General features: G+C 44.0%; 5 protein-coding genes across 5 annotated transcripts; 4 read left to right on the top strand and 1 right to left on the bottom strand.

The window, feature by feature from the left end:
* The first annotated feature begins 1,576 nt into the window (after positions 1-1,576).
* Positions 1,577-2,678, top strand: BYT42DRAFT_586965 (uncharacterized protein). The gene has a single exon (XM_051570124.1). The coding sequence runs from the start codon at positions 2,001-2,003 to the stop codon at positions 2,400-2,402; it is 402 nt and encodes a 133-aa protein (XP_051419160.1). The 5' UTR covers positions 1,577-2,000; the 3' UTR covers positions 2,403-2,678.
* A 361-nt stretch (positions 2,679-3,039) lies between these two features.
* Positions 3,040-5,810, top strand: BYT42DRAFT_133988 (uncharacterized protein). Its single transcript, XM_051562209.1, has 6 exons — positions 3,040-3,557; positions 3,695-4,826; positions 4,895-5,147; positions 5,211-5,281; positions 5,338-5,402; positions 5,473-5,810. Exons 1-6 carry the CDS (start codon positions 3,215-3,217, stop codon positions 5,667-5,669), a joined length of 2,061 nt encoding a protein of 686 aa, XP_051419159.1. The 5' UTR covers positions 3,040-3,214; the 3' UTR covers positions 5,670-5,810.
* Positions 5,811-5,824: 14 nt separating this feature from the next.
* On the bottom strand, positions 5,825-6,146 carry BYT42DRAFT_504260 (uncharacterized protein; the record flags this gene model as incomplete). The annotated part of the gene is made up of 2 exons (XM_051564959.1): positions 5,825-5,962; positions 6,033-6,146. The coding sequence occupies 2 exons, from the start codon at positions 6,144-6,146 to the stop codon at positions 5,825-5,827; spliced, it is 252 nt and encodes an 83-aa protein (XP_051419158.1).
* Positions 6,147-6,743: 597 nt separating this feature from the next.
* Positions 6,744-7,905, top strand: BYT42DRAFT_586960 (FUN14 family-domain-containing protein). Its single transcript, XM_051570123.1, has 4 exons — positions 6,744-6,947; positions 7,009-7,161; positions 7,288-7,490; positions 7,571-7,905. The coding sequence occupies exons 1-4, from the start codon at positions 6,842-6,844 to the stop codon at positions 7,775-7,777; spliced, it is 669 nt and encodes a 222-aa protein (XP_051419157.1). The 5' UTR covers positions 6,744-6,841; the 3' UTR covers positions 7,778-7,905.
* Positions 7,906-8,418: 513 nt separating this feature from the next.
* On the top strand, positions 8,419-10,309 carry BYT42DRAFT_586958 (uncharacterized protein). The gene has a single exon (XM_051570122.1). It carries the CDS (start codon positions 8,556-8,558, stop codon positions 10,083-10,085), a length of 1,530 nt encoding a protein of 509 aa, XP_051419156.1. The 5' UTR covers positions 8,419-8,555; the 3' UTR covers positions 10,086-10,309.
* Positions 10,310-13,695: the final 3,386 nt, after the last annotated feature.

The raw sequence follows: 13,695 nt of genomic DNA, 5'->3' as shown, positions 1-13,695 counted from the left end.
AAATTAAATGATGCTACAAAACACCAGATCGTCGTATCGTCAATCACCTTTCTTCAAAAAAGAGCTCCATTCACATTTTATGTGAACGGCGACGATGCTCTGTTTAACCACAATTGGCGCAAACGGCATCTTGCTGCTGATTGTTTCGCCTATTATCGTGAAAGTGGGCAGCGAGGCATGGTTGAAAGATAAAAATACGGTCCGCTCATGCATAAAAGGAAGTGCAGATCATGAGCAACTCCAAGTGACCGGTTTTTACAAAACGTAAATCATGTGATCTATTTTGTTTTAGCCAATCAGCAGCCTTAAAAGCATTTATTATCCAATCAACAACGCCAAATTAGCGGACAATAAAAGTGACTGCGAACTAAAATTCAAACATTTTAATAAGGGTAGAGATTCACTGATCATTGAAGAATACGGTGTAGGTGACGAAATTCTGTGCAGCAAAATTTATTTTCATTCGGTCACATATTTTTCGTCAGGACCAATGTCATTTGTATGTACTATAGAGGGTCCATGCGTTTCAAAGAATGCTTGTTAATTCATCTTATAGGGCTATTCAGCTGCGCCAATCTTTCTGCTGTCGTCTAAGCGCATGAGTTGCATCAGCAATTCCGTGTACCTTCGATGATTTGATTGGTTGATGAAATGAGGTACTTTTAAGGAGGTTACAGTATAAATATTGAATTACAGGGATCACGGTGATAATTACAGCGACGCTCACAAGGTGCCTCATCTGTAATTTATGTAATACATATCGGCTGTGACTGAAACTAGCGATTACCGTTGGGGATTTCTAATTTTTATACGATGGGGAATCTTGGCTAACACGTTATGATAAAAGCGGCATCACTGATCATCAAAGTTGGCCAAGAAGAGTTACAGAGTAGCGTTTCAAACTGACCAAGCAATGCAGTGATGAGCTGATCTGGGGTATGAGCGCTGAATGGAGTCTTTGTTTTCTTGATTTGTTTTTTTTCTTTTTGATCTTGAACGTGACATCTAAAAATAAAGGGAGATCGGCTGGGGATATACCGTGAACATGTGCGCCTAGAATGTTGGTGATCGTCAACAAAAAAAGATTTGTACGGTTAGAAAAAAAAGCGGGCTATTGGACTCCATGTTTTCGATACAATGATAGAAAAAAAAAACCGTGGAGATGCGCATCAAAATGCATTAATAGCCTTGATTAACTGCTTGCACCGTTTTCATCCAATTCTATTCTTTATGAAGCATGATTGCGGCGAAGGATTTATTAATCGGTTGGCAAGCTCGGTTGTTTCAGCAAATTCAATGGCGATGGGTTGTGCGACGTACGTGAAATTAAAAATAAGGGTGTAGCCTTATCCAGTAAAAGACGACGATGGTCGTACAGCTTCATCCCCCGCCCAAAGCTTATATGCTTGTATGGAGAGGGCTACACAAGCCACGGTATCGTGTTGCTGATAGACACGATATTCATTTCTTTACCTTTGAATCGGTGACACAAAGGTATTTATCTATACTATTATTGCTTTGTAACAACATGGCCCTCATCAGTTTATCCTTGATAATTTGCCACTGTCTTTTTTAGCCTCCCTCCATCCTCTCTTTTTCCGTATCATTCTTGTAAAAAAAAACACTTCTGATTATTTTTTTTCTTTCTTCTTTCCAATTGTCCATCATTCATTCCTTTTTTTCCCTGTGCGTATTTTTTTTTGTGGGTGTCTCTTTCTCGTTTTCTTTATTTCTTTTATATTTTGGATCTAACGCGGATACATACCTGTTATATCAAACCGTCTATTAATCGGCTCGGCATTTTCCCCTTTGTTCAGGAGCTCGTTCGTTTCGAACATACTCGCTTTATTAATATATATAGATCCGCGGCCTATCTATACATATTGAAAAAATCCTCATCTTGTCCATTGCATACTCATTTCCAACTATTACACTCATCCGCACTCTCATTGCCGCATCATAACAACAATTTTTCATCTCTTTTTTATTTCCAATTCACCATGCCTGGAACCGAAACGCTTGATTCTCCTACATCAGAAAAGCGCCATTTCTTTCGACACTATCGTCACGCTAGGAGTATGCCACGCTTTCACCATCGAGAAGATTCGGAATCCTGTGCTGCCAGCTCGAAAGTATGGTTGGAAACGGCTCTCGAAAAAGCCAATACCGCGGTTCTTTTGGATTCGGCTGGCCGGATCGACAACGCAGTGACCGCTTACAACGAAGCCATCGATTTGTTGGAACGAGTGATGGACATGAACGATCCGAAACAAGATCAACGACGGTTAAAAAAGATTGTAAAGTATCCATTTATTTTCTTCAAACCTTGTTTCGTTTTTCTTTTTTCTTTTTCTTTACCCCAACTCCTGATTTCTGGGAAAGAGTGGGGCGACGAGCGATGATTGGATGACTTTTGTGAAGGGACCCACGGATGGGGGGAGGGGAAAAAGATTCCAGGGGAAAGAGAAAAAAAAATCAAAAGTTAGGTTTCATCCGTCATTCGAATCAGAAACCGACAGAAAACAGGGAGGAAGCCAAGTGACATGGACAAAAAAAAAAACCATCAAAAAAAGGAAAACAAAAAGGCTGGTCAAAAGGTTGAGGGAGATGATATGGACAAGGAGCCAAGAAAGAAAGAAAGAAAAAAAAGAGGAGGAGAAAAAGAAGAAAGATAAAAAGAAAGGGAATGGCCAATCTTAGAAGAAGAAGATAAAGAAGAAGAAGAAACGGCCAAAAAGCAGCGTACCAGCAGAAGTATTACTGTGTTCAATCATGGTGGAACGGAAAACTACAAGTGGATAGTACCATTCTTTTTTACGTTTGTCCTTTTTTCCCTCTTTCTCTTCTTCTTCTTCTTTCTTTCAAGTTACCTTTCTGTTGGGCTCCTCTCGTTGCTTTGCTTTGGGACTTTTTTTACTTTTTACTTTCACCCCTCTTTTTCTCAACTTTTTTTTTTTTTGAATGCATTGCATTGATTCTTTGCACTGACACTCCATTTTTTTCTTTTCTCTATTTTTTTTTTTTTTTTTTTTTTTTTTTGTTCTCTCTCGCCTTTTTTGTTCTTTATTTTTAGCACGAGTCCTATACCGATCGCATTCGTCTGCTGACCAACCAACTACTGCCTCATCTTTGTTCTTCCCTCACCCTTGACGATACTCAAACTAATCATCATCGCGACGACGCTCACCACGACGACGAACAAGACGCTTCCTCCATGTTACAAAGTATTGCGGAAGAAATGCATTTCAGTTGGCGTGGAAAAAATAATAAATCCATGCACGACCGACCACCTTCCCTGATCAACGACTCCAAAACATCCTATGAGATCTCGCTTCCCACCACACCCGTCTCCTGCTCCGCCTCGGCTGACGGTGTCCTATTCCCACCCGATACACCAAAACAATCTTCCATTTTCGCCGCCATGTTCCATAAACGTCCCTCGCATAAAACCGCCAAACATCCATCGTCGCTTGATCCAAAATCGTTTTCTCCCAAATCGTCTCGCAGTACACCCATCATGTCCATTCATCCTCCTACTTTATCATGGCGTCAGGGCAGTAAGTGGTCGACGTTTCTCTCCCCCCCCTCCCCCCAAAGAAAAGATCATGAATGGTCCATTCTGGATTCTTTTTTTTTTCTTCTTATTATTATTCATTTTTTGATGGGACTTTCTAACCGAACCAAAAATTGGTAGATAAAAAGAAGAACCGACATTCGACCGATCTTGCAGAAGAGCCCTCCCTTTTACTCCCACCTGAATTGCCCTTACCCGATATAGCACCATTGAAAGACGATTACTTTGATTTTCGATCGGTCGGAGCCGCCAATCTTTTGTTGGATCCGGATGATCCCATCCTCACTTCCTCCAAAGACGCTTCACCCAGTCCTACCAAGGCCAACAGCCACCGAGAAGATATAACGACTCCTTCTTTGTTGCATAAATCATCCAATTCCCAACTCCAGCGGTCACTAGGCAATGCCATCTTCTCTGTTACCAACGGATGCAAGCCAGACGATGATATCCTCCCTTTGTCATCCACTGCATCCAGTCATCCGCTGGATCGCGCAGCCGATGACGCCATGGAAAACCTTGCCAAAGTGCTGGCAGAATCTACTGCCATTGATCACAAAAATGAACGCCCGCGTCAAGGACTCGAAGCCGGTTCAGAACCGGCTACGTTCCCTCGCCCGCTGCCCATGCCAGGTTCGCTGTCGACTACCATTCGTCCGCCTCCTCGTACGCACAGCATCTCAGCGTTGGATCGTTTGGGAATGGCCAAACCAAGTGACACGTCGGTCCCTTCTAAACTGACGTCGGTCCCCGAATCCCAATCCCCCCCTTCTCCTGCACGCACCAGCAACAGTAACAAGTCGTTAGGCGGATTCTGGAAATCGCAGACTTCTCGACGAGCAGCGGCGGCGTCCGCAGCCAGTAACAGCTCGACCGGTTTACCAACACTGCAGATCAGTACAAGCACGTTACGTCTGCGTCGTGGTAGTCAAACACTGTCGCCAGAATCCCCTCCTCGACATCACAGTCGGACGGCGTCCATCTCTTCCGATGCCTCAACTGCTCCTCGTCGCGGATCCATTTTCTCCGCCTCGGTGCCTTCGCTTGTCCAAGGCGCTCTGATTGCTCGAGATAAATCCACGCAAGGATATTTTGGAAACAGCTCCGATGGCAACAAACCGATCGAACCGTCAAGCTTCCTAGCCCCCATTCCCACCAAAATCACCGAAGGGATCAGTCTGATGAAACGGATCGAACTCAGTATGCTTGAAGGAGGTTACGTCACCGACCGACTGCACGCCCCCAAAGAGCTCTGGTAAGATAAAATCGTTATATGGACCTGGTACGGACGGATTATTAATAAATCATGGCAATCTCTGACAGGTATCAAACCAATATCCGACTGCCGGCAATGGATACCAAAATTACGGCTTGCGAACTGTTACTGAGCGCTCTGAATCGTATGCAAGCACGCAAGAATTTTCAAAACGCCTCGGAAGCGAACAAGGAACTCAAAGCTTTGGAACAAACCCTCGAACAGATCAAATTTACCTTTGCGAAAAAATTCGGATTATGCGATGATCCCGCTGATAAAACAACCACCTTGTCCAGTCAATCCAGTAACAAAACATCTCAGGTACGTCTCCTTCATTGCACTTCTTCCCAGTGATGTGGAAATTGAAGCTCAACTCTTATGCAGACCATTGCTTCTTGGAGCAATCGTTTCTCAAAATCCGTTGAACGCATGAAGCTGGACACTTCAAAGTCATCGTAAGTATTTATTTCGTCTCAAGCGCGGCAATTTTCTCACAACCATCTGCTTCCAGAGAAGATCAATACAACGTTTATATCCAAACCCTACTACGCTTGTTTGCTGCAGCTCAAGTACTAGGTAAACCTTTGAAAAACCAAAGTTGCTGATGAATACGTCAATTCTGACTGGTTGACGATGGATTCAATAGATGATTGGCGGCTTCATTACATTGATATGCTCAAACGGATCCCACCGGACAAAGCCATGTCGTATGATCGGATTTTGGTCAAGACGTTGACGTGCAAAGACACAATGCATAAGATTGTCTGCGGTTTCGTCATGCGTGATTTTGCACGACTACTCAACAAGTGGATAAAGCGAAGCCGAGAATGGATCGACGATTAATACTTTTATCCCGTGTGCCATATATACCTTGCAATCTTCTTTTTTTTTATTGCTTATTTGTACAATACGATACTATATATCACCGCATATATGAAGAACATATATGTTTCGTTATAATGACTAAAGAAGTTCCCTCATGAACCATGTTTTCTCTCTTAACCGTAATGCACACCAAGGACGCGCATGTTTTTGTCAACTTTTACATTGAGTCGGTCAGGTCGATAATCCATGGTCATCATGGTGTTGGGAGGTAGGACGCGATGAAGGGTTGGCAAATTTTCTTCAAGGAAGATCTAGGAAAGTGCAAAAATAGTGTAAGCGATCGAGTATAACTGCTGTTCCCTTCAAAAGGGTGGATCCTACATTCTCACTATTGGCGTGAACGTCGTCTTTGTTCTTTACAATGGTCTTTCCCAAGAGCTTTTGTTTCCATCCATCGCAGTCATCGTCGGGTCTTTCGGGGCCAGAAGGGAACATGATGTATTTTCGCGTAGTTTGTGCTTGAAAGATGGAGACTGCTGCGACTTTGGTTCGAGCCAACATTTTTTATTCCCATTATTTTTTTTGAACACAGAATGAAAGGTCGTGTGATTTCAGTGGATGATGATGATTGCACAACGCAACTCACCGAGCTACATTATTTTTTCCAAATATCGTCAGAAGCCCGTCATACTGAATACACTCCATGCATTTTTTTTTGGGCTTACTTTATTGCTCTATCCTTTTTGAAAAGGACTTATCCATGCCGTACGGCTGAAAGCTAGTCAAGACTGCTATGATAAATCATGAAAGAACACAAATTTGAATCCAATTTTCGATACAATTGCATCATACGTCATATATGCGCTTAGCCATATGCGAACGACACAGGTCATCCGATCGAAAAAGCAGAGCTCTGACATTTCGAGAATTTAGGCTCAATAGTTAGAGATTGTCACTATGCATTTTTGTATGTCCTAATTTCTGCAAAAGCGGTTGTTTCTCGAAAATCACCATGGTTCCAACTTTTGTCTTTGCTGGGCAGGAATTTCAAGTGGCGACAAACCTTCCGCCGGGCATCCACTCAGTCTTGCATGACATCATTGTGGTCAATTGAAAAAGATATTCGTCAAGAAAAAAAATTGAACGCGCACGTAAAAGTCTTCTTCTTTCCCTTTTTTTTCGGTTTTCATATGTCGTTGTCGTTCCGTGTAACCCGATCTTCTGCTACTATTTTCCGATCGTTTGCGCCTAATGCATTGTATCGATCGTCGGTCCCGTCCAAACTACCTTCACGATGTAAGACATATCATTGATCTTCCAGAGAAAGCAAGCCCACTCACAAAAGTCAACTTGGCAGATCTATGCAGCAAGGCCAATGCGCTGATTCAGCACGGCGAGCGAACCGCTTCATCTGCATGCACCCGAGTGCATACTTCCAAAATATGTGCCATGGCTACAGCGACATGCATAACCGGCTTTTCTCTTTTCAAGGAGCCCGTCGCTTGCGAAGGTAAGGAGTTTGATTTTTTTTTTTGTCCTCATCAATGGATGAACCAAAAGCGGAGGAATCCATGGCATCCGTTGTGCCGATATGCGACTTTTGACATGTCTTGTTAAAATCCCTGGGACCGATTAGGTTTGGCGCCTCCTGCTGCTGCAACTCAACGTCCATTCTACGACCAGCCAAAGGGAGACAGTGATGCTGAGCTGCAGAAATCCCTTTTACCTACGGGTGAATTGTCCTTGGGAGCTATCCTTGGATTCAGTTCCGGTTACCTGGTGAAGAAATTAGGCAAACTGTTCGCGTTGGTGCTGGGTGTTGGTTTTGTTTTCTTACAGGTACGTCTGTTCCCCCAAAGGATGTTCCACGGGTTCATCATTCAGTTTGTTCAACTCTGCATTCACACTACTATACACAGTATTGCTCAAGCCAAGGATATGTGAATGTGCATTGGCGTAAGCTGGAACAAGATTATCGCAGTCGTTTCGACAGAGACCGGGATGGCGCCGTAACACGGAAGGATCTTTCTTCCATCTGGCAGACCTATGTCAACTTCTTGACCGAGCGATTGCCTTTCAAAGCTTCTTTCCTAGTTGGATTGTACGCAGGCATCCGATATGGCTAAACCATTTTTACTTGTAGGCTACAGAAAAATTAGAAATCACATATGAACCCAACATATTGATTATTATAAATGAAAAGTCTGCGCTCATTCTACGCTCGTTCTATGGAAATCCTTATGATACACCCTACTAAATTATCATTGAACTTTCAATTCATTGTGACACATGGTTGTTATAAGATCAGTTATTCACCAGCTGAAATAGAGAGTATTCCGGTGCAAGTTGGCATATCTGTTGCCAAGTTACCAAAGTGTACATGTACATCTCTTTCATTCCTCATTGTTTTTTTTTTTTTTTGCTACATCTATTTAAACAACTCGAGATACTGATGAGCTAGAAATAATTTTGCCTGACTGATGACTGCACCAAACCGCCTAATTAACCTGATCGCAAACCCTTCCTTGTACAGAATGAGAGAGTTCATGAAGATAAAGTTATCCACAAGACAAGGTATAAATTCTTTTTAGATAATTGACCAACTTGTATTTCGTATTTTTATTACAAGATGAATGGAAGAGCAGGCTTTTCTGCAGAAGAGCTTGTCCTTATGGCAGTGTCGCCGTTCGAAAAGAACCAGGTGAAGTCATCAATTTTTTGCGTTTTTTCTGTTTTTAAATCTCCGGCTTGTTTTTTTTCCAATAAACATCAGTGTGCCCTTTTCTGTTGCTGCTGCCGTTTTGGTTACATTCTTCTCCACAGCAAAAAAAAAGGACAGCGCCATTGTACTGTGACGCTTTCTTTTACATCATTCTCGCTGGATTATTCTTGTACGGTAGTAGAATGTCTTTCAGACACATCGGCCACTCTCACTCGCTTATCGTGGATGTACTTCGTGCGATTATTTCTCGACCCGTTACCTGTCATCAGCAAGGTCCATTGCGCAATAAAACATTCGGTTCCTTCGTTATAACATCGCAGAATGCATCGTCTTTGCCTTATCGCTCACGATTGTTCCAAGGTCCTTCGTTCCTGATGCCACGCTATTATACCACCCAAGTCCAACCCAAACCAGTGTGCGACATTGACCGACCGACCTGCGACAGTTTGGTCGAAGAACATGTTGCCCCGACAACTCGACCCAAGTTCCATAAAAAGATATCGCATAAAAAGGCCCGCGCTGCATCTAAACGTTGGAATGGTCTGAAACCAAAGAAAGCACCGAGTACCGTTGCAAACTATAATTGGCGCATTTGGTTTGCTATTCGCGATGGGCGAGTGAACAAGGCGCTCGAGTATTTACGAGAGATGGAGAATCGGGACATGGAACCGGACAACGCCACGTATAATTTGATCATCAATGGGTTTTGTAAACAAGGGGATATGGAACGGGCCATCAAATGGTACAAGCGGATGGCGAAGCGTAACGTCAAGGCGACCGTACACACCTACACCAGTCTCATTGATGGATACATGCGCACTTCCAATGTGGATCAAGCCGAGGAAACATTTCGATTAATGATGAAGAAGAAGATCAAGCCGACATTAGTGACGTACAATATCTTGATGCACCACTCTGTAAGGCAATTGGACATCGATACTGCGGTGAAGTTTTGGGGGAATTTGTTGCAAGCCGGTCTTCAACCTAGCGTTTATACCTTTGCCATTATGATACATGGGTTCGGAGATGCCGGGCAAGTGGATGAAGCCTGGCGGTTGTACGAGCTCATGCAGAAACACAACATTGACGTGAACACGGTGGTGGCCACGACCTTGATGGACATGCACACCATTCATCACGACAATCAAAACACGATTCGTCTGTTCCACGATTTTTTCCGCAAAAACGAAAAGAATTTGCAACCGTCGGCTCATACACGCAACGTGTTGCTCAATGCAGTCATTGCCACCGCCACCAAGGAGGAAATCAAGACCTACTACGACCAATTCCTCACCACGCTCAACGAGAAACAGACCACGGCCGTTTTCTCAGGTCCGTCTGTCTATACCTACACTAGCTTTATGCGTGCTTTTCTACGTCGGGACGATTTAGCCATGGTGAGCCAAGTGTATCAAGACATGGTTCAGCGGTCGGTCAAACCGACGCTTGTGACTTATTCCGTGCTTATGCTTGCTCACGCTTTTGTTCCTGATCCGGAGGCTTGTGCTCGTATTTTGGATGAGCTGAAACGCAATGGCATCGAGGTGAATGTCGTTTTGTATACCATTGTCATGCGAGCGTGGGCCAAATCCGGTCGGTGGGATCAGGTCCGTCAGGTGTATGAAGAAATGAAACAAGCCAACATTGAGCCAAGTAAACGTACCATGGAAGTGTTACGCTGGGGTCAACGTAGTGGACACACGTACCTATAACCAGTGTGCTTATATTCCATCATCCCTCTTTTCTTCTATTTCCTTTCAATGCATTTTAATGTTGGATAACATTAAATCATCTATTTCCCCGCTCCTTCTCCCCACCTCTTTTTGCTGCCTTTCACAGCCTTTTTTTTTCATCTAGTTCCCGTGTACATAGCAACCAACTTTTTTTTCTTTGTATACCAGTGTTATAATACAATTTTAGGCTTCCCTCTTGCAATGTCATATAAGAACGTAGTGTACCTGTAAACTGTCAACGGAGGATGAGGGACGATGAGCCAATGGTGGCAGAAGGGGACTGTCGGAGATGGAAACAACGATGACCCCCCGGACGTCATTAAATGAAAAATGGTCAGCGCAAATCTCTGTAATTCCCGCTATTTAAATAATGGGGATATTCAAATCAACAATCAAATAGTAAGACTGCGTTATTATAATCCTTCAATAAGACGTGAATTAAAATGGCAGGTATTAAAAGATAAAATGAGCAACAGTACAAGTAATACAGTAAATCTTTGGTCGACCGCAACCTTTATGAAGCCACAAGAATACGTTTTTCTTCCTGCCACTTGATGAAGCTTGGGCACTCTTTTGCAAGTATGTTATCCGACCTGCAGCGAAATTCTCGGCTAAGAATGATGCTATTCTCACACTTTCTGATAAAGTCGGTTTTGTCAAATATATGGCCGTGAAATTAACTAAGCTTGAAACTAGTTTAATGCTTTCGTACTATTGGCTTTTCTTACCTATAGCAGTTTATATGGTCCCTATCACGTTGGTGGGTTCTTTTTAATCACAGTGTTGCGATAACGGGTTGCGTACGCATGAAGAGAGATATCTTCGGCTTAACATTCCAGCCGGTTGAGGTGAGGAGGATCATCTGGAACAAAAATGATTGGAGTGGGATAACAAGTTGGCACCCCGAAGTCGTGACGCAGACCACGGCGAGCACCCCGGTTGCGGGCTTTTTGACACGGCCAAATTTTTTTTTGTGGGTGGCAAACACAAACCGCTCCACCAAAAAAAAAGGCTTCTCGTTTTTTTTCTTTCCCTTTGTTGGAATTCCTTTTTACCATGCATTTTACCCGGTTCCTTGGAACGGCTTCTAAGAACGCCCTTCGTGTCCAGAAGGCCAACGCTGCTTTCCTTGCCAACGCTGCCGCGAAGCCTGTCGCTGTCAAGGGTAAGCCGTCATGACAACACTCCCCCCTCCCAATAAAACAGTAATCAAAAACACCCATCATGTTCCTGACAAAATCAATCTTTTCCCCCCATGACCATCCTTAGCTCGCAACTACGCCACTGAAGCCACTTCCGCCGGTCAGATTCGGTATGTACTACTATTAAAAACAAATGTTATGGAATGACCACGACTTAATGGTTACTTTTTTTATCATTTAGTTCGGTTATTGGTGCTGTTGTCGATGTTCAGTTCGAACAGGAAAACTTGCCCGCTATTTTGAACGCTCTTGAAGTCAAGGACCATGCTGGTGGTCGTCTTGTTCTCGAAGTCGCTCAGCATTTGGGTGAAAACACTGTCCGTACCATTGCTATGGACGGTACTGAAGGTCTTGTCCGTGGCCAAAAGGTCGTCGATACCGGTGCTCCCATCACCATTCCCGTCGGTAAGGAAGTTCTCGGTCGTATCATCAACGTCATTGGTGAACCCATCGACGAACGTGGTCCCATCAACGCCAAGGCTCACCGCCCCATCCACGCTGATGCTCCCGAATTCATTGAACAATCTCCCACCCCCGAAATTCTCGAGACTGGTATCAAGGTCGTCGATTTGTTGGCTCCCTACGCTCGTGGTGGTAAGATTGGTCTTTTCGGTGGTGCTGGTGTCGGTAAGACTGTGTTGATTCAGGAATTGATCAACAACATCGCCAAGGCCCACGGTGGTTACTCCATTTTCTGTGGTGTCGGTGAACGTACTCGTGAGGGTAACGATTTGTACCACGAAATGATGGAAACTGGTGTCATCAAGCTCGACGGTGATTCCAAGTGTGCTTTGGTCTTTGGTCAGATGAACGAACCCCCAGGAGCCCGTGCCCGTGTCGCTTTGACCGGTTTGACCATTGCCGAATACTTCCGTGATGAAGAAGGCCAGGATGTGTTGCTCTTCATTGATAACATTTTCAGATTCACCCAAGCCGGTTCTGAAGTGTCCGCCTTGTTGGGTCGTATTCCCTCCGCTGTCGGTTACCAGCCCACTTTGTCTACCGATATGGGTGGTATGCAAGAACGTATTACCACTACCAAGAACGGTTCCATTACCTCTGTCCAGGCTGTCTATGTCCCCGCTGACGATTTGACCGATCCTGCTCCCGCCACCACTTTCGCCCATTTGGACGCCACCACTGTGTTGTCGCGTTCCATTGCTGAATTGGGTATCTACCCCGCTGTCGATCCCTTGGATTCCAAGTCCCGTATTTTGGATCCCCGTATCGTCGGTCAAGAGCACTACAAGGTCGCCACCGATGTCCAACAGATCTTGCAGAACTACAAGTCGCTCCAGGATATCATTGCCATTTTGGGTATGGATGAATTGTCCGAAGAAGATAAGCTCGTTGTCGAACGTGCCCGTAAGATCCAGCGTTTCTTGTCCCAGCCTTTCGCTGTCGCCCAGGTCTTCACTGGTTACGAAGGTCGTCTCGTCAAGCTCCAGGATACCATCCGCTCCTTCAAGGAAATCTTGGACGGCAAGCACGATGCTCTTCCCGAATCCGCTTTCTACATGCAGGGTGATATCAGCGATGTCCAGAAGCGTGCTGAAGAACTCGCCAAGGAAATGGGTGGTCAGTAAACAAAAAGTTGTCCGCTCCAACATCGTATAAAGAAAAAAAAAAGACATTTTTCAACAACTAAAAAACAAGAGAGAGTATGTTCTTTTTCCTGTATCTTTTTTAATGTTCATTCTATACTATAAAAACCGTAGCAATACAAAACTCTTTTTTAAACTCTCAATCTTCTTTTTGTTTTATTGGCACCGGTCGGGTCAAAGAGTAATATGTTTTAATCAAGTAAAATCAGTAAGATGTGGCCGATCCATGTGGCAAAAAGAAAGATGCCATTTGATCATAGCACAACGAATGAGCAATGCATGACGTTCATGGTTGCACAGTGAAAAAAAAAGAAGGGAACAAAAAAAAAAAAAAGCGAGAGAAAAGAGGAAAAAGGAACGTACGTTTGCTCGCTGATCCCCCCTTTTTTTGCTTCATCATTTTTTACTTATTTTTCCCCATTTAATCACTGCATCTAATCATCTGATATCATGGTTAAATTACGAATGAACCGAAAGAAGCAACAACGACTCCCTCATGACTACATAAAGATTCCAATACCCATGTTGACTGGCATCCATCATGCCAATTTGACAGATATTCAAGCCCTCGAGCTGCTCAGTGGAAGAACACGAGAACAACTTCTATCCAGGGATGCCACCACCTTGGCTGGCTGTCCAAAGGCACTCTCACCCACGAGAAGGCTTAGCTCGCCCGCAATATTAGGTATTCCGAACTCTTTCGCACGCGACGTTACCAAAGATCACGAGAACAGCACTGTGTCTCGGGATAACCATTGCTACCTTGTAGCACACTCACCAATG

The sequence above is a fragment of the Radiomyces spectabilis genome (genome assembly GCF_025331425.1).
Source record: "Radiomyces spectabilis strain NRRL 2753 chromosome Unknown BYT42scaffold_15, whole genome shotgun sequence".
NCBI lineage: Eukaryota > Fungi > Mucoromycota > Mucoromycetes > Mucorales > Radiomycetaceae > Radiomyces > Radiomyces spectabilis.
The sequence above is the reverse complement of the archived record's forward strand: the minus strand, read 5'-3'. Positions and strand labels throughout refer to the sequence as shown.

What these genes read in the sequence shown, in the direction of transcription:
- BYT42DRAFT_586960 (XM_051570123.1), top strand. Translation starts at nt 6,842, where the DNA reads ATGTCGTTGTCGTTCCGTGTAACCCGATCTTCTGCTACTATTTTCCGA. An exon ending in GTCCAAACTACCTTCACGAT is followed by an intron (nt 6,948 to 7,008) that starts GTAAGACATATC and finishes TCAACTTGGCAG; the next exon opens with ATCTATGCAGCAAGGCCAAT. An exon ending in GGAGCCCGTCGCTTGCGAAG is followed by an intron (nt 7,162 to 7,287) that starts GTAAGGAGTTTG and finishes GGGACCGATTAG; the next exon opens with GTTTGGCGCCTCCTGCTGCT.
- BYT42DRAFT_133988 (XM_051562209.1), top strand. Translation starts at nt 3,215, where the DNA reads ATGTTACAAAGTATTGCGGAAGAAATGCATTTCAGTTGGCGTGGAAAA. An exon ending in CACGCCCCCAAAGAGCTCTG is followed by an intron (nt 4,827 to 4,894) that starts GTAAGATAAAAT and finishes AATCTCTGACAG; the next exon opens with GTATCAAACCAATATCCGAC. An exon ending in CCAGTAACAAAACATCTCAG is followed by an intron (nt 5,148 to 5,210) that starts GTACGTCTCCTT and finishes ACTCTTATGCAG; the next exon opens with ACCATTGCTTCTTGGAGCAA.
- BYT42DRAFT_586965 (XM_051570124.1), top strand. Translation starts at nt 2,001, where the DNA reads ATGCCTGGAACCGAAACGCTTGATTCTCCTACATCAGAAAAGCGCCAT.
- BYT42DRAFT_586958 (XM_051570122.1), top strand. Translation starts at nt 8,556, where the DNA reads ATGTCTTTCAGACACATCGGCCACTCTCACTCGCTTATCGTGGATGTA.